Here is a 23,741-nt window from a genome sequence, read left to right as displayed (position 1 = left end):
GAGAGATAAATAAATAAAACCTTTAAAAAAAAAAAAAGGCTAAAGGACTCCTTAACCAGAATCTTAGTACGAGCCCCGGCTGAAATGTCGTTCCCGTAGTTCAGGTCCTCTCTGGTGGCTGACTTGCTACATCTGCACACCTCAGAACAACGCAGCTCCTCCAGAAGCAGGGAAAACAAGGCCGACCCTGGTGACTCAGGTCTCTGTGTGGATCTGTTCTACACTCTATCCTGACACAGGGCAAACCCTCACCGAGGGTATTTTCCCCTTTCGCTTAGAATTAGAGATCATCTATCTTAGAAGGACCCAAATTCCCACCCAGTGCAGAAATCCTCCCCACAATAACTCTTGACAGATATCGACGTTTGAATGTCTCCAGTGACAGAGAGCTCACTACCTCGAAAGCGACTGCCCTGTTGTTCTGAATACTGCGGGAGGCCTAGAATTAGCTGCAGTGCTCCAGATTCTCCCAACTTCAAGTAGAAGCCAGGGCCACACACGTCAAGAATCCCTATAGAATGAAGATGCCTCCAGCAAGCAGTCCCCGAATTACCTTCAGTGCCTGTCCAGCCTGCCTAACATTACCTCCTTCCTACGGGAGAAGAGAACAGGTCAATTCTCCTTGCTAGCAGAATTTTCAGAGCACCCACTCTATCGCCCACAGGGTGGGAGGGAGAGTGAAGCGACCCATCTCTGGCATTTGATTAGCACCTGCACCCTCCTCACTTTTCCGTTTCCTGTTTCACTTAACCCTGAGGTGATCCACCAAGACCTCGGCGCCTAATTCAGGAAACTTGGCAGCTGCCATCAGCTCCTTTTTCAACACAAGAGTGGGGTGGGCAGAAAGCCGGTTTGGGGACCACATTCCTTTTACAGGTGCGGGATTCAGGGCCATTCCGCCCCGTCCTGGGCCCTCCTCAGTCAGCATGTGTTCTTGTCAATCAACAGAGCAAACTGTAGCTCAGGGGGGTTGGAGAAGAGAGGTGATCAAGACAAAGGAGGGCGACAACGTGGCACTCACCTACCCCCACCCCGGGACTTGAAGGGAAAAGGGAGGCAAGCAGAAGCACTCCAGAGAGTGAGCGAGCCAGCAAGGCGCAATCCAGAGGCCACAGCCACTGAAGAAGGAAAGGATGGGGTGGTCTGGGGGGAGGGGCTGGAGCGAGCGCTAAAGAAATCAGAGGTTAAGAACAGGGTGGCCGGCCGGCTGGCTCCAAGAGGCTGCTTGAGAATTTGCATGTGCTCTACACACTGGTCTGGGGCCACATTGTCAACTGCTAAGGAGGCCAAGGTCACAGGGAGGCCCCCTCTTCAGCTAGACAGCCCCTTCAAGCATCCAACAGAGCTGGGGTGACTGCCCCCAAGTCTAGCACAAGGAGCATTTATAACCCCACTATACCAAGAAAGAATCAAGATGGCTCCCAAGGAGTCATAAAATACAGCCAGCAAGCATGGATTAGAAACAGCAGAAGGCGAACACAAAAACAAACCACACACAGACAGACACACACATATACTATACATGAGTTCCTCCCATTTCTGTAACTTGACCAGTTGCCAAATCACAGTGTCCTTAAAATAAAAACAAAGCAACAGTTCAGGAGAAGTGAAATAATTCCTGCTGCTGAGAAACGACATGAGTTTCTTTGAGGATCCTTATAGAGAGGATGTGGCATAAATAACAATCCCTTGAGAACATTCTTAGAGCAGGTGTAACACATTTCACAGTAAGTTTGCTCCTAATAGCATCCCTTAAAATTGGGGAGATGGGGGGAGACCCAAGGACTGAAAATCAACACCACCACGCTTAGAACAAACCATTTCCTGAAACTGCTGCTTTACATCTCACACACCGTTGGCAGGGGGGTGAGTCTGAACAATCTATTTGGAGGACAGCACCTACTAAAACACAGTCATAATAGCCACAGTTGGGGAAACGGACTTTGGCCCAGTGGTTAGGGCGTCTGTCTACCACATGGGAGGTCCGCGGTTCAAGCCCCGGGCCTCCTTGACCCGTGTGGAGCTGGCCCATGCGCAGTGCTGATGCGCGCAAGGAGTGCCCTGCCACACAGGGGTGTCCCCCGCGTAGGGGAGCCCCAAGCGCAAGGAGTGCACCCATAAGGAGAGCCGCCCAGCGCGAAGGAGGGAGCAGCCTGCCGAGGAATGGCGCCGCCCACACTTCCCGTGCCGCTGACGACAACAGAAGCGGACAAAGAAACAAGACGCAGCAAAAAGACACAGAAAACAGACAACCGGGGGAGGGGAGGGGAGGGGAGGGGAATTAAATAAATAAAAATTAAAAAAAAAATCTAAAAAAAAAAAAAATAGTATATTAAAAAAATAATAATAATAATAATAGCCACAGTTGGAAACAACCTAAATGTCCATCACTAGGTGAATGGATAAAGTGTGTTGTATTCATACAATGGAATGCTACTCAGGAATGAAAATGAACTGATGCTATATACAAAACCATAAACGAATTTCAAAGACATTATATTGAGCAAAAGAAGTCAAAGAGTGTTTGTACCACATGATTCAATTTCTATGAAGTTCTAGAAAAAGCACAACTAATCTATGGAAACAGAAATTAAACCATGACGAGATTCCACCACTTCCAGAGTGGCTAAAATATCATTCTTTTCTGTTTTTTTTTTGAGGTGCCAGGACCCAGGATTCAACCTAGGACCTCATATGTGGAAGCCAGCACTCAACCACTGAGCCACATCAGCTCCCGAGCTGGTTTTTTCGTTTGCTTACTCATTTTTAGGAGGCATCAGGAACTGAACCCATGACCTTCCCATGTGGGAAGCAGGAATTCAACCACTTGAGCATTCCATCATTCTTTTTATTTTTTAAAAATGTTTTCCTTATTTCTCGCCCCCCTCCTCCCTCCGTTTCTGCATGCTGTGCCCATTCACTGTGCGTCCTTCTGTGTCTGTTGTAGTCTCATTAGACAGCTCCAGGAACATCCTCGGACCTTCTGGAGTGGGAAAGAGGTGATCATTCTCTTGCTCCATCTCAGCTCCCTAGTTCGCTGCACCTTGTATTGTTGTGTCATCTTGCTGTGTCAGCTCTTCAAGTGGGTGGCAGCGGCACCACTCCTGGGTCTGTTCTCCTGCGCGCGGCAGCACTCCACGTGGGCCAGCTCACCACATGGGCCAGGAGGCCCTGGGTTTGAACCCTGGACCTCCTATACGGTAAGTGGAAGCTCTATCCATTGAGCCATAATCCACTTCCCGTCATTCTTTTTAAACGCTGATAATACCAAATGCTGGTGAGGAGACAGAGCAACTGAAATTCTGATCTGTGGCTGGTGAGAATACAAAATAGTACAGGATTGTATGTGCACACACACATAAATGGGTGCATATACAACTGGTAAAAACTAAATAAACACCTATATTAGTTACCTGGTTTCAATACTGCACTACAGTTTTAAAAGGGAGGCTGAGTGAAGAGTGTCTGAGACCTCCCTATATGTTTATTTGCATGAATCTATAATCATTCAAAATTAAAATTAAAAGAAAAAAAACAGTAACAACAAAATAAATTACTTGAAGTGCCTGCTTCCCATATGGGAGATTCTGGTGCCTCCTGGAAAAAAAAGCAAGTGGCTGAGTACTGGTTTCCCACATATGAAGTCCTGGTTCAATCCCCCTGCCTCTGAAAAATAAATAAGTAAGTAAGTAAGTAAAACAAACCACTCGAGGCTAGGAACAGGAAGAAAGCACAAGGGAGTTCCTGGGGCTTGGTGAGTGCTGGGCTATGTTCAGTGTGTGAAAATCCACGGCATTATCACTGGTAAGTGCCCTTTTCTGAATGTGTTAATGCTATACTACAGTGAGTTTTTAAAATGTGTTTTGTTGAATTTTGCATTGATCATGTCACTGCCACCCCACGCCCCCTTCACAAGAAATAAAATCCAAACTTCCTCATGTGACCTGGAGGCTCGCTACCATCCAGATCCCACCTCTTTCCCCTCCCAGACCAGCATCAGCACTGCCCGCAGAATTCACCATGCTGTCTCCAGCCGGAAGCGGCTCCGATTTTCCCCCAATGATCTAAACCTGTGCTGTCCCATATGGAAGCCATGGGCCTCCCCGGGCTACTGTGCCCTTGAAGGGGGACTGTCCAAACAAAGACATGTTGCCAGGTGCAAAATACACATCACATGTTCAAGACTTGGAAGGAAAAAAAGAATGTGAAATTCTTTATATATGTGTGTGTGTTATTTTTTAATCAAGATTATCGTGTGGCTGCCCTGTTTAATGTGGTTTGGCACAAGACATGTAAAATCACTGCAGAAAGATATTTGGATTACTTCTCTCAACCTCCATTTGCATCCTCCTCCTATTTGGAATGGTTGGAAAGTTAAAATTACACTGGACACTTGCTGGATATGAATAGGTTCTGCCCATGAAGTGTGGCGGTATAAGCTTTGGATAGTGGCAATTAGGCGAAGGCCACTTTTTTGAGGTTCTTTGCTGCCACTAGCAAGAAGGGTTGGAAACAAGAGGCTGCTTGGAGAACCAACGTTAAAAATTTTTATATTCATCACACGTCGAAATAATTGGATACTTGGGTTAAAATATATATCCTTAAAATCAAGTGCACCCATTTCTTTTTACCTTTTCTAACGTGGCTTCTAGAACATTCTGTTACACGCGCGCGGCTCGCCCGGTCCTCCTGTGGGACAGCGCCGGGCCCAACCCCCCGGCCGGGCCTGCAATTTCTCGTCCTCGGGGCAGAGGCAGGTGGCCATAGGGGCCGCCCGGGACGCGGGGGCTGCGAGGCAGGGAAAGGTGCACGACGACCCGAGCGCAGAAGTCGCGACCCGCACATTTGAGGCGTTGGGGTGCGGGACGGGCGAGAAAGCGCGAGCGGGCAGGGGGCGGGGCAGGGGGCGGGGCCAGGCGTGCGCGCTGGCAGGAGTGCGCGCGAGGGCCTGAGGCGCCCAGGAGCATGCGCACTGACGGGCCCGCGGCCGCGCCTCTGACTTCCGCCGCCCGCTAGTGAGGAAGCCTACCACGCACGCCAACGCTTGCCGGGAAATGGAGGTGGGGTGGGCGGAGGGCGCCCTGGCCCCGCCCCCGGCCAATGGGAAGGAGTAGCTCCGCGGGGACCGGAAGGAGGCGGGGCCTCCGCCCTAGCTGGGGCCGTGAGTCCTGGGCCCAGCAGCGCCCTCTGTTGCTTCCTTTAGGAGCTGCGTGGAGCCTGCCAGGAGGGCAGGCGTGCACCTGGCCTTGGGAGGGGCGTCCCCGCCCAGATCCTGCGTAAGCCCCTCTCCTCAGGGCACTTCTAACAGGGAAATAATTAGCTCCGTATGTACACTCAGAGAAAAATTTCCATTTATAATGCTAAATAAAAGACGTCACCCTCAAAAGCCTGCATACTGTACAATTCCATTTGGACGGCATTCTGGGAAAAGCAGAACTATAGAAACGGGGCACAGGTCAGTGGGTGCCAGGCGCCCAAGTGCGAGAAAGGAGTGACCCCACCAAGGTGCCTGGGGAAATTGCGGGGAGTAGGGGCTATTTTATATCTTGATTGTGGCGTGTGGTTATACAACCGTATGCACTTGTCAAAAGTTGCAGAACCAAAACCTAAATACTTAGGGTGAATTCAAAATCCTGAGGTTTAATCTGTGCAGACTTGTTAAAAAGATGTTCGGAAATGTTTGGAAATGAATGTAAATGGTGAAAGCGCACCCGAGGATCTGTAATTAGTAGCTCTACCTATAGGTATGATAGTAATTTTTTTTTTGTTTTTTTTTTTTGGAGTAATGAAGATGCTCTACTATTGATTAAAGTAATAAATGCACGACTCTATGATTATACCAAATACCACTGACTGTACACTTTGGATAAATTGTATGATTTATGAACAACAAAAAAATAATAGGGTGGATGGGGGGAAATACACCAAATGTAAAATGTGGACTGTAGTTAGTAGTAATGCCTTGAGGATGCTTTCATAATTTGCTACAAATGTTTCACAACAATGCAAGATGTTGGTGATGTATGAGCCCTATATGATATTATGCATGTTTGTTTTTTAAGTTCACAACTTTTACTACACTTATTGTTTATGTATGTTTGGGTATGAATGATATGCTTCAAAAAATTTTTAAATGGAAAAAAATTTAGGGTTTTACTGACTGTAAATTACTTTTTTAATTCTTAGAAAATGGAGGTTCTGACCTGCTTTCCCATTCAAGATTTTTTATTTTTCTCCCCTTCTCCCTCTGCCTCCATTGTCTGCTCTCGTGTCCATCCGCTGTGTGTTCTTCTGTGTCCGCTTGCATTCTCAGCGAATCTCTTTTTGTTGTGTCATCTTGCTGCGTCAGCTCTCCATGTATGTGGCACCACTCCTGGGTGGACTGCACTTTATTCGCACAGGGTGGCATTCTTTGCGGGGCACACTCCTTGCACATGGGACACCCCTACGTGGGGACACCCCTTCATGGCATGGCACTCCTTGCGCACAGCAGCACTGCGCATGGGCCAGCTCACCACATGGGCCAGGAGGCCCTGGGTTTGAACCCTGGACCTCCCATGTGGTAGGCAGATGCTCTATCAGTTGAGCCACATCTGCTTCCCTGCTTTCCCATTCAATGAGCTTGTATGTCCACAGCCATCATGAATCAGCTCTTCTGCCTCATTTCCGTGTACCTGCCACGAGGTAAGCATGCACCCCCAAATGCCACCTGCTTTAAGAGACAAGGTGATAAATGCAAGCCATCCACCTCAGTGCTCACCTGGAGGAAAAGCAAGCGGAGCTGGATGTGTTGTGAAGCAGTATCTGACCGCGGAGGCTTAAGGGTTTTAAAGGGCCACCCCTTCCCGTGGTAAGATGCAGTGCCTCTGTACCAGGAGTACCCATTTTCAGACAAGGAAACTAAGGCTCAGCTGAAGCGGCATGCCAAAGGTGGAACTGTCCACTGGCAGATCTACTCCAGAACCTGGGCTCTTAAATACCACCTTCGTTTACCTGCCCACAGTGAGCAGGTGCTCCCTTCCCTCCTACAGGTGAGGGGGACTGAGGTTCAGGGAGGTTACACAAGCCAAAGAGGTGGCAAAGCCTATGGACCACCCAGCACCCCTGAACGCCCTGTGTCCTCTCTCCGGGAGTCAGGAGCCTGTGCCTGGGTTACTCAATCTCTCCTTGCCCCCCCACCAAAGAGGAGCCAGGCAGCGCCCGGCCCAGGTAGCACCCCTGCTCCAGCCCAGCTCCTCAGGACTCAAGACAGCCAGGAGACACTGGTCTAAAAAACAAAGTACAAACTTTATTTTGTTTCTTTACAAAGGCACAGTGGCCTCTTCGTTTTTTTCCCCCACTTTCTTAACAAAATATAATAGCTTCTCCTTAAACACAAAGACCTCAAAATTGTAAAAAAAAAAAAAACAAAAAAAAAAACAAAACAACAACAAACAGAACAAAAAACAAAAAAGAGAAATACAAAGACGTTTTGGGGGTTGAAGATGGGAAACCTGGAGGGAGGGGTGGGGGCTGAGTGGTGGTGGCGAGTGGCTGATCCTAGTGCTGACAGATTGGGGGGAGGGGGAGAGGGCAGCAGCAAACCCCAACCGAGAAACCACAAAGACCCCCGGGGCCCCCAGAAAGCCCTGGCCCAGCCAGACCCCCAACCCACGTAAGTGCTTAAAGGAGAAAGAAGAAAACCAAGAGAGAGGGAAGGGGGAATAAAGACCAGAGGGCTGGCTCTGGGGAGGGAAGAAATACCTCGGGGTTTTGTGTCATTTTCCCTGTTCTTTAAAAACACGTCGAAGTGAAAAAATGCTTTTTGGCGGAGAGAGGCCAGGCACCTCCGCCTCAGCTGTCCCCAGCCTCGGGGGTGGGGGGGGGGGCTGAGGCCCAGCCCCAGGTGTCCCGATGCTCCCACCATGCTCCGCGCCACCCCAGCCCCCTCGGGACCGTGGGGTGGGTGGCTCTCGCGCAAAGGTCGATTTACAGTATTGAAAAAGAGGTCATAAAAGAGACCCAAATGACGTCGTAATTTTGTAAAAATTTCACTCGTTTCGCCCCGCTTCTCCCCGGCGGCTGCCCCGGCCCCCTCCAGCCCCCCAGAAGGGAGAGCGGGGCTGGGGGGGGTGGTCAGGGAAGCTCCCCGTCCCCCGATGCCTCCTCGCGGCTCTGGTCCATGGCGTCGCTGTCCGAGGCCTCCGAGTCGGAGGCGGTGTCCGAGGCGGGCGCCTCCGGGCAGCTGCGCAGCGGCTTCACGATGACCGCCCGCCGCTGCTCCTCCTCCTGCTCCTGCCTCTCCCGGGTGCCCTCGATGTGCTGGATCGCCTGCGCGGGGGGCGGGCGCGGCTCAGACCCGGCCGGCTCCTACCTCCCCCCCGCCCAGGGAGCCCAGCGTCCAGGCAAGGCCCTTTAGAACCACCCCCCCCCCCCCGTGAGCTGAAAAGGCCCTGGCGCAGGACACCGGGCCCGGCGTTGTTCAAAGTTACAGGGATTCCGATAGATTCACACCTTTTAAAGTCCGCTTGGTCCCGTAGGAACGGAATAATTTCATCGCCCCGTTTCCTGGCTGTATGTGCAACTACAATTCCAGGGCCCGCCGAGTTTGGGTGGGTTGGCTGGTTTGGGCTTCTCTGTTTTTTTTCTCATCGTTCTTGTTTCCCCCCACAAGGGGTCTAGCCCGAACTTGACGCCTGACCCAGACTCTGACACTGGGTTTCTCCCTCTGTGAGAGGCTCATCACCCACCCAGATTCTGCCACCTCTACCCCGCTACCACATTTTGGGAGAAGAAGGTGAAAGAAAGTTCTGGACCAACAGCTGGCTGTCCAAACTCTGCACCCTGGGCTCTAGGAGCGAAGGGCCATCTCAGCACACCCCAACGGGTGACGGAATGGGGTGCTGCGAGTCACCCATCCCTCTCTGCTGGGGAGCCCTGCCCAGCTCGCCACCCCCTCACAGACACCGGGAAGGGAGATGTGCCCAGGCTTCCCGAGCCCCCTCCACGCTCCAGCCTTGACTCGCTCCTGCTGCCCTTCTGTCCCTCGTTTCCTAACCTCCCCTGAAGAACCTGTGCCCAGACGACGCCCTCACGGGCTGCCCCGCCCCGGGCCCGGGTACCTGCACGATGGTGTCCAGATTTTGCCGGGATGTGGAAACAGAGTTGATGACGGATGAGGGGCCCATGGTGACGACGTTGATGTGGTGGGAGGGAGGGGGAGGCGGTGCCGGCACGATGACCGTGGGGTGGTGGGTGGGGGCTGGAGGGGGCAGGAGCTGCAAGACAGAGACCTTCGGTTGACCTCCCAGTGGGTGCCCGGGGAGCTGACCCTCCAACTCTGAGCCCCTGGCCCCTGCCTGTCGGTCATGGTGGCCACGGGACGGCCCCCCAAAACCATCTCCCTCCTGCCCACTGCTCCCCTGGAGCCTCTGCAACCACCCCAGCCCATCAGCCTCCTTTCCTCCGTCCCTCCTGGGGGGGCTGGCCGGTGTGCAAAACCCCCCTCTAAGCTTAAGAAAAGGAAGCCCACAGTGGGGCGTCAGGCTTCTCAGGATCATGTGGCCCACAGTGGGGCATCAGGCCTCCCAGGATCACATGGGCCCTTCGCTTTCGAGCTCCAAGCAGGAGGCTCAGCTTCCAATACGGTGACGGCTGGGAGTTTAGCCAGCCAGGGTGCAAATCCTGACCTAAATCACTCTCCAGCCGAAGGACCGTGAGCACGTTAGTTGACCTTTCTGTGCTTCAGTTTCCTCACCTGTGAAACAGGAGTGGTAACAGCTCAGGCCTCAAAGGGCAATTGAGAGGACTCAATGTGATAATGTAACTAAAACACCTGGGGACCAGACTGCTCAAGAAATGTCTGAATTGAGACAAGGCTAGACGTGCGTCCACCCTGCCGGACACTTGGAGGCACTGATATCGAGTGTGACAGCCCTCAGGCCGGTGGGACCGGGTCCCCGCCTGCAGCTGTGGCCGCTCACCTGAGTGCGCAGGTGCTGCTGTTCCCGCTCCAGCTTCTCCTGGTGCAGCAGCCGCACCTGCTCCTGCTGCTGCTGCAGCTGCACCTGCTGCGCAATCACCTTGAGCTTTTCCGGGTACATGTGAGCCTCCAGCGAGCGCACCTGGGGGCAGCGACACACTCAGGGCAGGGCCGGGACACGCGCTCTGCCTCCCGGTGTTTCCCGGGTCCAAAAACCCTAGCCGCGAGGCAGAGAATAAAACCATTCCCATGGTCCGCCAGGCCCAGCCAGGCCAGCCCTGCGACCGCCAAGGACTGCCGCCCTCCTGCTGCAAGGCCTTCATCTATGCTGTTCCCTCTACCCGGGATACCCTTCCCCACTCTGGGTCTGGTTGACTGTGGGGTTCGACCCCCAGCCTGAGCTCAAGGCGCTTCTGGGGAAGCCTGGCCATACCGTCTAGGGAACCAGGTGGAGCCCTCGCCTTGCCCCTTGACTGATGTCCGCCCTCCTCCATGACCGGGAAACCCTCGGGGTGGCGCTCCGCTCCCTGCTGGCTGCCCCGCTTCTAGGCCAGGCACCAGCAGGTGTTCCCGTAGAGGGCCGGGGCAATCCCGCGCCCCGCGCACCGCCCTGCCGGGCCAGCAGACGGCGCCCTCACCTGCTCCTCCAGCATCATGCGCACCGAGCGCTCCTTGTCCAGCTGCTGCCGCAGCTCGATCATCTCCCGCCGCAGGTCCTCCGCCTTCTCGTCCTCCCAAATGTCCGGCGAGCCGATGCCCTCATCCTTGTCCTCCGCCCGCCGCCGCTTGGGGGATGAACCGCTCAGGTCCTGGGGACCCCAAGAGGTAGGTGAGTGTGACTTGAAGCCCGCCCCCACCCCACCAGGGTGTCTGGAGGGGCGCAATCTAAGCCCCCAAGAGGGTGGTCAGAACCGGACACTAAGGACCCCGGCTCTGCAAACCCAAACTGGCCGGATGCCAGGAGGGAAGGCAGAACGACGGGCACCCCAACACGGTGGCCCTGCATAGGGGCTGAAGTGTGTCCCCCAAATCTTCAAGTCCTAACCTGGATCCCCTGCACGTGACCTTATTTGGAAATGGGGTCTTTGAAGATGTGATTAGTTAAAACGAAGCCAAACTGGATGAATTGGGGCTGTGACTGTGACAACTGCCATTTTTACAAGGGTGGGACAGACAGGGATGGGGGAAGGCTGGGTGTCATGGAGGCAGAGCTGGGGGGAAGGCTGGGTGTCAGGAGACAGGGATGGGGGGAAGGCTGGGTGTCAGGAGGCAGAGCTGGGGGCGGAACACTGGGTATCAGGGGAAGCAGAGCTGGGGGGAAGGCTGGGTGTCATGGAGGCAGAGCTGGGGGGGGAACACTGGTTATCAGGGGAGGCAGAGCTGGGGGGAAGGCTGGGTGTCAGGAGACAGGGATGGGTGGAAGGCTGGGTGTCAGGAGGCAAAGCTGGGGGGGAGGCTGGGTGTCAGGAGGAAGGGATGGGGGGAACACTGGGTGTTGGGGAGGCAGAGCTGGTGGGGGGGGGAGGCTGGGTGTTGGGGAGGGAGAGCCAGGGGGGAAGGCTGGGTGTCAGGGGAGGCAGAACTGGGGGGGAAGGCTGGGTGTCAGGGAGGCAAAGCTGGGGGGGAACGCTGGGTATCAGGGGAGGCAGAGCTGGGGGGAAGGCTGGGTATCAGGAGGCAGGGATGGGGGAAAGGCTGGGTATCAGGAGGCAAGGATGGGGGGAAAGCTGGGTGTCGGGGAGGCAGAGCTGGGGGGGAGGCTGGGTGTCGGGGAGGCAGAGCTGGGGGGGAGGCTGGGTGTCGGGGAGGCAGAGCTGGGGGGGGAACACTGGCTGTCATGGGAGGCAGAGCTGGGCAGAAGGCTAGATGTCAGGAGGCAAGGATGGGGAAAGGCTGGGTGTCAGGAGACGGACGGGGGGAAGTTTGAGTGTCAGGAGACAGGAATGGGGGGAAGGCTGGGTGTCAGGAGACAGGGGGGAAGGCTGGGTATCAGGGGAGGCAGAGCTGGGCGGGAGGCTGGGTGTGGGGAGGCAGAACTGGGGGGAAGGCTGGGTGTCGGGGGAGCAGGGATGGGGGAAGGCTGGGTGTCGGGAGGTAGGGAGGGGGGGAAAGCTAGGTGTCAGGTGAGGCAGACTTTGGGATGACACTGCCACAAGCCACGGGCCGCCGGCCACCACCCACGGGCCGCCGGCCACCACGAGAATTTAGAAGAGGCAAGCAAGGTGTCTCCTCTCCCGCCTTCTGGCCTGCAGAACCGCGAGACAGTAAATGTCTGTGGTTTTAAGGCACCCTGGTTGTGGTCCTCTGTTACGGTGGCCGGACGAGACCAGGGTAGCCCGGGTCCTTCCAGAGCCAGGGGGCAGAGTTCCAGGCAGGGCCGGGGCCGCCGAGGCCGGGCCTACCTGGATGAAGCGCTTGAGCTGCGTATTCTGCTGCAGGAGCCTGGTCTTCTCCTGCTCCAGCGAGAAGATGTACTCGGCTGTCTGCTGGAGAATCGCCGCCTGGGGGCGGGGCACCGTGGGTCAGGGCGCCGTGCCCGGCCCCTCCCCGCTCCAGAGCCCGCCGCCCCCTCCGGGCAGGCCTCCGCCCCGCGCACCTTGCTGAGCTTCTCGCCGTCTGTGTGGGGGATGAGGGTCTTGAGGGACTGGAAGCCGGCGTTGATGCTCTGCATGCGCCTCCGCTCGTTGCTGTTGGCGATCTCCCGCCGGATGCGCCGCTCCTGGTCCCGCTGCGTCTCGGGGGTCAGGGGGATGTTGGCAAGGCTGCGGGGAAGGCAGGGGCAGGCTCAGGCTTGGGGCCCCCCAGAGGGCCCCTGTCTTTTTCATTCCTCTCCAGAGGCCCTGAGTGTGACCTGCACACCTCCGCCGGAAAGACGCCGGGGTGGCCTGATGCCCGCGCCCCCGGCAGGTCGAGTGTGACAGGGTGGCACTGCCGGGAGGCAGCCCACGGGGCCAGCTGCTGGCTGCAGGAGGGGCGGCGGCCCGCCCAGGACCCAGGCCCTCCCCGGTACCTGTCCAGGGAGAGGCCAGTCCTCCAGGGCAGGGGTTCACGGCTTGACCTGGATGTCAGAAGCCCCCGAGACCCAAGCCCCCTGCTGGCCGGCAGGTCCACCTGCGCAGTTAATAAGCGGCCCCAGGACGCTGACGCTGGTGCGCCTGGCCACCCCCTCCAAGTGCCAGCCTTTGCGTCCCTCCTGCCTTCCCGCCCGCCAGCCCCTGCCCGCGTTCCCGCTCAGGGCTGAGCCATCCTGGGCTCAGACAACGAGAGCGAGGCCCTCACTCCACACAGGGGGCAGCGGGTCAACAGTGCTCCTCCCAATCCACTCATCCCACGGCAGACCCACCCAGCACTGGCAAAGCGAGGCTCCTGGCATGCTGTGGGCAAGGACGCTACAGCGCCTAGCTGGAGCAGCTGCCAGCAGGCCGAGAGAGGAGGCCACCAGGGGACGGGGGCGAGGCGGGGGGGCCAACTGGCATGGGCCGGAGCAGACAGCAGCGCAGGCTGTGGGCGCAGCGCCACACTGCTCCCACGGGGTGGGCCTGTGTGTGGCCTGGAGGAGGCAGCCCCCCCTGCCTGGCCCTCTCCTGCAACCCCCCCAGTCTGATGGCTTCCAGATGCTGGCTCCCAGCAGAGGCCGCCTACCCCACCCAAAGCCACAGCCTCTTCCTGAGGGGCCCTCCCAGGGTGACCGGGTCCAGGCTGGGCCAAAGGCACATCCTCCCCGAGGCCTGGAAGAACAGGCAGAGGGGCAGCCCTTGTTCCACGGGCAAGGCGCTCAGCCCGAGGAGGTGCCTGGGCCAACTCCCCGGCCGTGCCCAGGCCCCTGGACCATCCCTGGGCAGAAAGTTTGCAGCGGAGCCCAAGAGAGGCACAACTGCAGCAGCCAGAACTAGCCGAGGCCTTGCTTGGCCCCTCTACCTGTCCCATCCATCCCCGCCTCGGCACCCTCGGGGATGCTGGACTCATCCTTGCCCCCTCCTGGCCTGGCATCCTCTCCCAGCAAGCCAGAGGGGGGCTGGCGGGGTAGGACAAAGCCCCAGGCCAGGTTGGGGTTGGGGGCAGGTTGGCCTCCTGCCCGCTCCACTCTCTGAACTCAGTCCTCCCAGGAACCAAAGACCTTGGAAGGTCAGAGCTGGAAAGCAGAGCCCATGACCCTCCCTCTAGAGGTGAAGTTCAGGGCCAGACAGCCGGTCACCTGGCGCCCCTGCTTCTGGGCAGGGCACCTCGCTTCTGCCAGGTGCGCTGCCCCAACACGGGGCATGACAAGCGATTGGAAGGATGAGAGGAGGCAGGGCAAGGCAAAGGCTGAGCTGCCTGGGGGACCGAAACTGAGTCCAGCCCAGCACTTCCCTCCAGACCACAGCACCTCCGAGAGGCCAGCAGGTCAAGGGCAGGGACTGCTGTGGCTGGCAGTCATAGCTGGCAGGTCTCTGGGGGCGGGAAGGAGTGGGGAGCAATGTCCACAGAAAGCCAAGGCCCCGGGTGGCTGGTCTGTCTGGGGACGTCCCCACCACCCTCTTCAGGAGAGTGGCCAGGAGGGACCCCGGCTCACCCAGTCCCTTCCTGGTGCCCCAAGGCCAGAGCTAAACAGGGCAGTCATGGGTGAAAAAGATGACCCCTCCGTTCCTCCTGAGTGCTGGTCCTTCCAGAAGGACAGGGAGGGCCTGCCACAGGGTCACACCCACAGACTTCCCGAGCTCTTCCAGTGGGCTGGGGAATCACTCCGCCGAATTTTCTCATTGAGCTGTCAGTCTTCCTACAAGTCAAGTAGCCTGGAGAGGGCTACATAAGGACGAGGAGAGAGGAGATGGAGAAGATGGCAAGTGGTGGAACTTGAACTTGAACCTGGCCCCAGGCCCCAGATCATGAGGGGGACTTGGGGCCCCGGGGGGGCGCCTCATCGTTCCACAGAGCTGGAGAGCCCACAGACGTGTAACAGTTATCCCCTGGTGGGCAGAGCCAGCACGTGGAAAACCCTGTAACTGCACCAACTCTGATCGTTCACAGAGCTGACCTTGCCCCTACCCAAAGCCCAGTGTGGTGACACCGTCATCTTCATGTGGCAGATAAGGAATCCAGGGTCAGTAGCTAGACCCGGTCCCAAGCTTGCCCCTGCCTCACCCATCAATGGCACCCTCGAGCAACGGTTCCCTCGTGTGTACGGGTGCCAAGGCAGACCCCTGCCCCTGTTGACAAACGTGCTCACCGAGGCCCAGGGAAGTGAAGCGGCTGGCCCAAGGTCACGCAGCAGATGGGCAACAGCAAGGTGCCTCCTGGGCACCGCCCCCCCCCCCCCCGAGCCCACGCCCACCGACTCCCTGGCCCCAACCTGCCGGCTCATCTGCCCGTGAAGCCCCAGCCCTGGAGCCGCCCCTCCGCCTGACCAGCCTGAAGCTTCACCCCTCCAGGATGGCAGCTCACTGGGGAGACCAACGGAGGCTGCAGGACCTGGGGCCAGAAAGCATGGGCCCAAGCTGCCAGGCCCAGCCCAGAGGCCAGCTGCTGACCAACCTAGCACACACCTTAAGTCCAAGAAAGCAGACTTCACCCCAAGCGGACAACTTAAGAGAATGCAGGCTAACGAGGGTTCTGATTGGTGGAATGCTAACCAGCTGGGATTCTGATTGGAAGAGTGCTGGCCAGCTGGGATTCTGATTGGAGGAGGGCTGACCAGCTGAGATGCTGATTGGTGGAGTGCTGGCCAGCTGGGATTCTGATTGGAGGAGGGCTGACCAGCTGAGATGCTGATTGGTGGAGGGCTGGCCAGCTGAGATGCTGATTGGTGGAGGGCTGGCCAGCTGAGATGCTGATTGGTGGCGTGCTGGCCAGCTGGGATTCTGATTGGTGGAGTGCTGGCCAGCTGAGATGCTGATTGGTGACATGCTAGCCAACCAGGCCTTCCTATTGATGAAGAATGGCTAATTGGGATTTCCCAGTAATCCCACACTAGATAAAATGGATTTTTCTGCAAATGCATGAAAAGTTCCTCAGCCCTTCCTGGGTTTTGCAGAAGTAAACGTGATTTAAAGTAACACCATGTAGAAGCCCCCTACCCTGCCCAGGGCAGGTGAGCAGGGAAGGCTGCTGGCTGGCTCTTGCTCCGCTTAGCCCTGACTGCCCTGGGATGGCCCACCTCTTAGAGGCCTGGGATGAAGCAGGACACCCCGGCAGCCACCCGCCAGAGGAACAAAGTTTGGGCACCACCCCACTACCAGAATACCTGCAGGCAGCCCCCGGAGCTAGGGGGCACCCGGGAAGGGAGCAGGCTCCTTATGTCCAGGCCCGCAGCCAGTTCCTGGCCCTCCTGCCCAGCTCCAGCCCCCAACCTCCACCGGAGACCCCCTGACCTCTCACAGCCCCGAAGTCGCTCACATACCCCAGAGTCATTTAACATGTACACAAAGGGGGAAGGTCCCCGTGGAATTTCTCCCACGCCTGAAAAGGAAGACAGGAGGGAGGGAGACGGTCCCACTGCGGGACGCAAGACTCTCGTCCTTCTCTCCCAAGTAGGTCCCACACTTCCATCCACAGCTCCACTCCGCCATGGCCAGCCTGCACCTTCCTCTTGGGCCCCTGCCAGAAGCCCCTCTCCCCTCCCAGCGGCTTCTCCAGAGCATCAGAGGGCACCCTGCGTTGGGTTCAAACTCAAACTCCAGCCCTACCGCTTACTCACAGGTACCCCAAGCCTTCATCTCCTAAAGCCTCAGTTTCCCCAGCTGTGAAATGAAAGCATACTGCTTCACTTGGTGGTGAAGCTTAAAAGAGATGGAAGATAACAGGACACTCTGCTTTGCAGGGTTTGCACCTGGGTCTCCAGTAGAGCCCACGGATCTCCTTAGTGGGTTGCAAACCACTGAGGACCGGGGCCAGGTCTCACCCGCCGCTGCAGCCTCAGTCTGGTACAAGGAGATGCTTTGCAAATACTGGACGAAGGACTGAACACACACTCCAAAGCCCCTGACTGTCCTCAGACTGCTGCTTGGGGGAGCCTGGCCTCTTCTCCCCACCAAGGTCCATAAACTTCACAAGGCGCTTGCAAGGGCAGAGACCACCAGGTTTTCAAGAGTCTGACCATGCTGTCACAGCCACCAGGTGCTTCCCCTACTTGACCAATAGCCCGCGCTTGCTGCCTGACCACGTGCAGAACCCTGTGCCAGGAGCAGTATCACCTTTACTGGGACACCAGCCCCGGGAGGTGGAGACTAAGGTGATCCTGCATCCTACGTGGCGGCACTTCTCACGGCAGTCCCCAGCGAGGCGGGACCCAGGCAGCGCCCTCGCCCGCAGCCGCCCAGCTGCGCACCATTTGCACCATTTGCCGGAGGCTGCAGGGCATTTAGGCAACGGCCTGGGAGGCTGGAGGGAGGCAGGCTCTGAGGGATGAAGCACAAGTCCCCTGCCTGAGCCGACCCCCAGGCAGAGGACAGTGTCCATCCCGGCCAGAAGGCCCTGCCCACCTCACCCCGGGGCCCCTTCAGACAATGAAAGAGCCCAGAGGCTGCAGGCCCCAGGGCCCAGTGCAGTGTGACAACTGCCTGGCAGCCGGGCAGGCTGGGAACGGGGTCATGTCCACTCCAGGAGGCCCTGGCACCTTCAGCTCCAGCACTGGGCCTGCCTAGGGACAGAGTCCCAGGGGCTCTTGGGCACTACTGCCCCAACTCCACCCAGGGTCAGGGTCAGGAACATCTTCCCCAGCCTCTGGAGCAACTCAGTCCCACCTCCCCACCGGCCAGCTCTCCTCTGAGAACCAGCACCTTTGCGGCTGAGGAAGTGGGGTCAGGGTTGGCTCTGGGGCCAGGGTTCAAGTCCCAGCTCCACCCCTTGCCGTTGCCTGTCTTCTCCAGCCCCTCTGCCCTCCTCCTTATGCACCAATCTCAAGGCTACTCAACCCCTAGGAAGACTGACAATTCAATGAGAAAATTCCTGCAAAGCGAGTCCCAGCACACAGGAAGAGCTCAGCAACTTTTTGTGGAGTTGCCCTGTGACTAGGGTGTCCCAGGGGCAAAGGTTGGCCACCTGCCTGCCCCGCGAAAGGGCCCCCCCATCCCGAGGTATTTACACTGAACCTGAGCGCAGCCTCGCAGCGAGAGCCCCGGGACAGGTGCGTGCAAGCCACCTCTGCTCGCCGGGTTCCTGCAGCCGCCGGCCTCCCCGAGTCAGGGCCACGCCGTGCGGGGCTCCTCCCCCTAGGGCCCCGCCCCGCCGGCCTGGGGCGGCCGAGCACGTGGCCCCAGCCCTGGGGAGCCATTTCGCTCCCGGAGCAGAGCGGCAGGAAGGGGGTCGTAAACTTCTGGCGGCGCGGGAGATCCCGCACCCCCTCCTCGGTCGAGTCCGCGTGTAGATGCCCGGGCCCTTCTAGCGCCCCGAGGATCCGAGCATCCGCATTTTCACCAGGGTCCCGGGTGACTCCGTGGCGGGTGCTCCACGGACCCACCACTCTCTGAGGAACCGTAGATCTGGAGCAATCCCGGACCAAGCTGGGGATGCGGTTTCTGGGGAGGGTTGAGGCCTCGCTCCCCGCACCCACCCACCCGGCTGGGAGACCCAAAGCTTTCGGCTTCGGGCTGGGGGGAGGGGTGCATGGCCGGAAAGTTTGCAGAAGAGACCCACGTGCGGCGGGAGGCGCGGGAAGCGGCCTCGTGGGGCCGGGCCGTCCCCAAGCGCCGCCTCCCCAAAAATGCCTCCCGGCGGGCCTCCAGTCCCCATCCTGCCCTCCGGGGCCGATCTTTGTGCGGGGAACGCGTGGCCCGGGGGCGCCTACAACTCCCACAATCCCGCGCCCGCGGAACTACAGCCCCCGCGAGGCCCCGCGCGCAGAGGCCCGCCTACTCCAAGAGGGCTGCAGAGTCACGTCCAGGCCTCGCTAGTAAACAGCGCCAGGACGCGGGCGAGCGGCTACCAACGTGCCCCGGACCGCGGCGCCCCCCGCGCCGGCCCGCTGCGGCCCGGCGGCCCCGGCCCACCCCCGCGCGCGCACGCCCCCCGGCCCGCCGCCGCCCGGCTCTCTGCAGACGCGCACCCCGCGCGCCTCCCCGCCTCCCCACCCCCCCCGCCGCCCCGCAGCCGCGGCATGGCTGTATTGTAGCCGCCCGCGCCGCGGCCCCACGCGCGGCCTGCCCCCCCTCCCGCGGGTCCCCGTCGGGGTGGGCGCCCCGGAGAACGCGAGGAAGGAAGGAGAGGAAGGCAGGCGTCGCGGGGGGGGGGGGAGGGGGAGGAGGAAGCGCGGGTGGGGAGCCAGCAGCACCCAGCATGGCCGGGACTGCTGCAGAACCACGTGGGTCTGTTTGCAATTTACAAACGTCGCGGCTCGCCCTCCTGCAGCGGACCAAAGTGGCCGGGGCCGCTTGGGGCCCCCACGGTCCGCGGGAGGAGGATCCCCGAGGGGAGCGAGCCCGGCACGCCGGGCTGCAGCCGCCCCGGCGCCCAAGAAAGGCGAGCGGGGCCGGGGCGCAGGGCCATGCGTGCGCACACACGCGCCGGCCCGGGCGCGCCGGCCGGGGGTCTGCAGGCGCGGGGAGGGGGTGGGGGGAGAAGTACACACCTACAGAGCCCTCCTATCACTTCTTTCTCTGTTTTCCTGAAATGTTGCAAAGAGGGCACCTTCTGAGTGGGCACCATGAAATACTCCATAGCGATCTGGCCCCCTCCGCTGCCCAGGCCAGGTCGCGCGGTCCTCCGGAGGATGCGAGCGAGCGATCGGGAGCGGGGGCCCGCGGCGGCGCGGCCGGTCCCCGAGGCTGGCGGCGGCGGCGGCGAGGGGCGGGCGGCGGGCGGGGCGGGCGGGCGCTGCCTCGGGCCTGCCTCCCCGGGCGCGGGGCTGCGTGTGTGTGTTTGCAGCTGATCAGATGTCTGTTTCAAGGCGGGAAACAGCTGGTGAAAACTCAGCACTCCCCCGGCCTCCTTCCGCGGAGTAAGGAACTGCATGTAAACAAAGGACTATTTGCAGCGCCCCCCCGGCGGCGCGAGGCCGGGGCGCTCGGGGAGCGGGCCTCCCCCCGGGGAGCGGCGGCGCCCGGGCTCCGCGCGGGTCCCGCGGGCGCCGGGGGCGGGGGGCGGGGGGCGGCGGTCGCGTCCGGGGGGGCGCGGCGCGGGCGGGCGAGCGGCGGCCGCGCTACATGCGCCACTATATGGGTGATGAGGTCCATCAGCTGACAGGTTGGCAAGCGGTGCAAAAAAAAAAAAAAAAAGGGCCAGCCACGCGAGGACGCCCGGGCCGCGCGCCCCGGGGTGCGGCGGGGACCGGCGCGGGGCCTGCGGCCTCGGGCGCGCAGCCGGGCGCGGGCCGGGGGCTCTCGGGTCCCCTCCACTCAGGCGATCGCCCCGAGCCGGGCGGCCTCGGCGCGCGCCCTCGGAGCCCAGGGCCCCCCGGAAACTTGCGTCACAGCCACCGCTTCCCACATGGGACTTGGGGCTGCCCGCGAGGCTGCGGCCGGCCGGTCCCCTCCCTCCCTCGGGGCGCCGGGGCTCCCGGGGCTGCGGGAGGAAGCGGGGCCTCGGCGGAAGGGCGGAGGGGGGCCAGGACGACAGCCCCCGGGCGCAGGCTGCCAGCGCGGCCGGGAGGTCTGGTGGCCGCGCCGGCTTCCCCCCACGCCCGGCTCTGCCGCGAGGCGGACCCGCGGGAGGCCGCCCGGGGGTGGCCGCTCCCCATTCACGGCGCAGCCCGCGCGGGACTTGCGCCTCCGCCAGGGTGCGCTCCCGCCCCGGGCTGGTGGCCCGCGCGGGGAGCGCGGCGGCGGCGGCGGCCAGCTTCCGTCCCCCCGCCGCCTTCCGGCCGCTGGCTCCTGGAGGCTTGGCTCCGGGCGCAGGAAGCCCACGCCTGCCTCGGAATGTCCTCGCCCCTGCCCACCGCCTTTCCCAATCGCATCCGCCTTGGAGGCTCCACCCCGAGCGCGCCTCCCCATTCAAACGCCAGTGCTAGCGACAGTCCTCGATGCTGGTGTTACTAATAGGTAGTACTGTTGCTAGAGGTGGCAGGCATCTCGCTGAGGCCAGGCGGGCCCTGTTACAAGTTCTCCGAGCCTCAAAACTAACCTCTTACGGTTAGAGAAACTGCGGGTCCCGGGCCCCCAGACCCCGGGCTTACTTTAAAACGCAGCATCCTTGGGCCTCACCCCAAATCTATTGAATCGGACAGGAGCTCAGGAGTCGGTGCTGAGGAGAAGGCATCACCCGCATTTTAAAGGCGCCGGTGCAGGGTGCCCGCAGCCCCTGCCCTTTATCACGCTGCCCCCTCCCCTCCCACAGGAAGAGCTTACTTTGGACTTTTGGTCTTAGGCAGCCACCCCTCTCCACTCTGCCACACTTGGCTATTAATGTGTGGCCCTCCTGGATCACAAACACAGCGTGAAACGAGGCAGGTTCTTTCTAAGATAGGATTTTGATGGATGCTGGATTGTGGATTGTGTCGGTGCCATATTGTGCCCACTTCTTTTACAAACAATGTTGCATTGTGCTCATTTGGATAAACTGTATTTGACAAAAGGTTTAAATAAAATATTTGCTTCACTTAAAAAAAAAAAAGTGTGACCTTAAATTGTTTCCTGGATGTCTCCCTCCACTGGTTGTGACCCCCAGAGGGGAGTGAATTTCTCAGCCCCAGACTGTGCTTTCTCTCCTCCTCTGTCTCAGGCACCGGGCTGGGCACACTGGGAGCTGAAGGGAGTGACCTGAACTAAAGCTTTGTGGTCCCTCCGGGGATGAGGCGACAGTGTCCCTGGTGACGCCTCTGCAGGGAGAGAGACCCTGGGTGCCCGTGCATGCACATGCAGACACGCGTGACTTCAGCTGGCTGGGGGCTTGAGACCTGGGAGCTGCATGCCCAGACTGGGCTGGGTAGACAGCAGTGCCCTCTCTTGCTGGTGAATCCAGGAAGCCTCCCCAGAAGAAGTGGGATTTCAGGTCCTGGCTAGGGGTTTGGAGAAAACTGCTTTTGTGATTTCTCTTGGAAGTCATTTCCAAGCTCACATAGACCCTGGTTCCCAGGGCCAGGACGAGGGTGAGACCAGTGAGAGGACGTTGCAAAATATGACATTTTCATGCAATATTTAAAAAAACCAAAATAAATGCCAAAAAAAAGTAAAATCCACCATAAACAAAATACCCGAAATTTAAATAAAGATAGCATCACTCTTACATCTTACAGAATCTTAGAGAATCTTCCTTTCCCCTCAGGCTCCAGTGCAGCTCTGCCTGGCACCGGACTGATCCTGTTTCTCTAAAATTCAATTTTGTTCATCCTGGATTTTTTGCATTCATTTTCATTTTTTAAAAAAATTGCATTAAAATAATGTGTACCTGTATTTTTATGTAACTTTTTATGTAATATGTCTTTTAAAATTAATATATATTAAAAGATAATGTGTATCTGGATTACAGAGTTTTTTGGCGCCTCTCCCTAAATTTTGCGCCCCAGGAGAGTGCCTCACTTGCCTCACCCTATCCCCTGTCCAGCAGCACTTCCCAGGCAGTGCCTGCTGTCTGCTGGACGCCCCGGGCTGGGTGGATCACTGCAACCCAGAGTCCCTGCAGGTCCCAGGCCTGGAGGGAGAGGCAGGAAAGCTGCCCCGACCGTACAGGGAATCCAGCTGACCCCTGCTGCTTCCCGTTGTCCAAGTCGTCCAAGTCGGGGACACAGGTCAAAGCAGATCTGCTGCTCTCGAGGAGCCCCCGGCCTCAGTGACACCCGGGGACAACATATGCTAACGAGGATGCACTGGGCAGCTGCTTTGGTGCCTGAGTGAATGAGTGAGAGCCAGGACAAGCGTGTGTGCTCCTCGCTCTGCCTTCACGCGCAGGCACCTCCTACCCTGAGCCAAGTCCCCGGTGACCACGCTCCCCCCTGCCCTGGCCTCATCATTTCTGCCAACACCCCCTCTTCTCTTTGGTGGACCCGAGCCAGTGCCCTCAGATGTCCTAGATGCACAAACACCCCTGAGCCCTCTTAGCCCGCGCCTGAAACCCCATCACTGCCCCCTACCACTCGCACCCCACCTCTCTCCCATCACCTGATTCCTCCTTACGGGGGTTTGAAGCAAGGTGTCCCCAAAACCGGGCCATCCCTCATTCCCACGGGCTCTGGGCCTCCCTCCTCTGACCCCTCCTCCCACCCCGTCCCAATTCTTTTTTTTTTTTTAATTTTTACATTTTATTTATACTAGGATATTGTACAATTTTCAAGGCTAATAACAGAATCCTTTTCGTTTGTGTATTTAAAGCATAGCAAAAAAACAGTATTTCAGAAAAGAATACCGTATGACAGTACTACTGAAATATGAGGCGTAGGATAATTATGCATTTGTTGGCTATAAACATCTAAGGTGAATAACATTTTGCCTAAAATAAATATCATGGTAAGTGTTAACAGCAACCCCTGTCCCACCGGGCCCCGGGGAGCCGGCATGGCTGTCCAGCCCGAGCCCTTAGCTCCTCCCTCTTCTCGGATGACATTACTTTCCTGCTCTAAATCAGGGCTCGGCAAACTTTTTCTGTAAAGGACCAGGTAATAAATATTCTGGGCTTCGTGGACCACACGGTCTCTGTCGCAGCCCCTCCACTCTGCTGTCGTGGTGCTGAAACAGCCACGGACGATGCGGAGAGGGTGGGCGTCCCTGGGTTCCAGTAACACCTTGTATAGGAACACAAATTGAGTTTCAGATAATTTTCATGCATCGCAAAATAGGCTTTTGATTTTTTTTCAACTATCTGAAATGTAAAAATTACTTGTATTAGTTTCCTATTGCTACGGTAACAAATGACCACCAAAGTAGTGGCTCAGGACAAC

The 23,741-nt window shown here is 58.4% G+C and overlaps 1 protein-coding gene across 1 annotated transcript; it reads right to left on the bottom strand.

The window, feature by feature from the left end:
- Positions 1 to 7,268: 7,268 nt before the first annotated feature.
- TFAP4 (transcription factor AP-4) lies at positions 7,269 to 19,900 on the bottom strand. The gene is made up of 7 exons (XM_004474325.4): positions 19,503 to 19,900; positions 12,558 to 12,723; positions 12,364 to 12,462; positions 10,600 to 10,770; positions 9,963 to 10,103; positions 9,102 to 9,257; positions 7,269 to 8,310 (listed from the first exon to the last, which is right to left on the bottom strand). The coding sequence occupies exons 1-7, from the start codon at positions 19,883 to 19,885 to the stop codon at positions 8,116 to 8,118; spliced, it is 1,311 nt and encodes a 436-aa protein (XP_004474382.2). The 5' UTR covers positions 19,886 to 19,900; the 3' UTR covers positions 7,269 to 8,115.
- Between the last annotated feature and the right edge of the window lie 3,841 nt (positions 19,901 to 23,741).

Source organism: Dasypus novemcinctus, unplaced genomic scaffold (assembly GCF_030445035.2).
Source record: "Dasypus novemcinctus isolate mDasNov1 unplaced genomic scaffold, mDasNov1.1.hap2 scaffold_330, whole genome shotgun sequence".
Lineage (NCBI taxonomy): Eukaryota > Metazoa > Chordata > Mammalia > Cingulata > Dasypodidae > Dasypus > Dasypus novemcinctus.
Note: the sequence above shows the minus strand (reverse complement) of the source record. Positions and strands in the feature narration are given on the sequence as shown.

Bases quoted from the DNA above. Each gene is read 5' to 3' on its own strand.
- TFAP4 (XM_004474325.4), bottom strand. From the start codon at position 19,885: ATGCAGTTCCTTACTCCGCGGAAGGAGGCCGGGGGAGTGCTGAGTTTT. The intron at 10,771-12,363 runs GTAGGCCCGGCC...TGGGGTCCCCAG, and splicing joins AGCTCAAGCGCTTCATCCAG to GACCTGAGCGGTTCATCCCC. The intron at 10,104-10,599 runs GTGAGGGCGCCG...CGCTGCCCCCAG, and splicing joins GCATGATGCTGGAGGAGCAG to GTGCGCTCGCTGGAGGCTCA.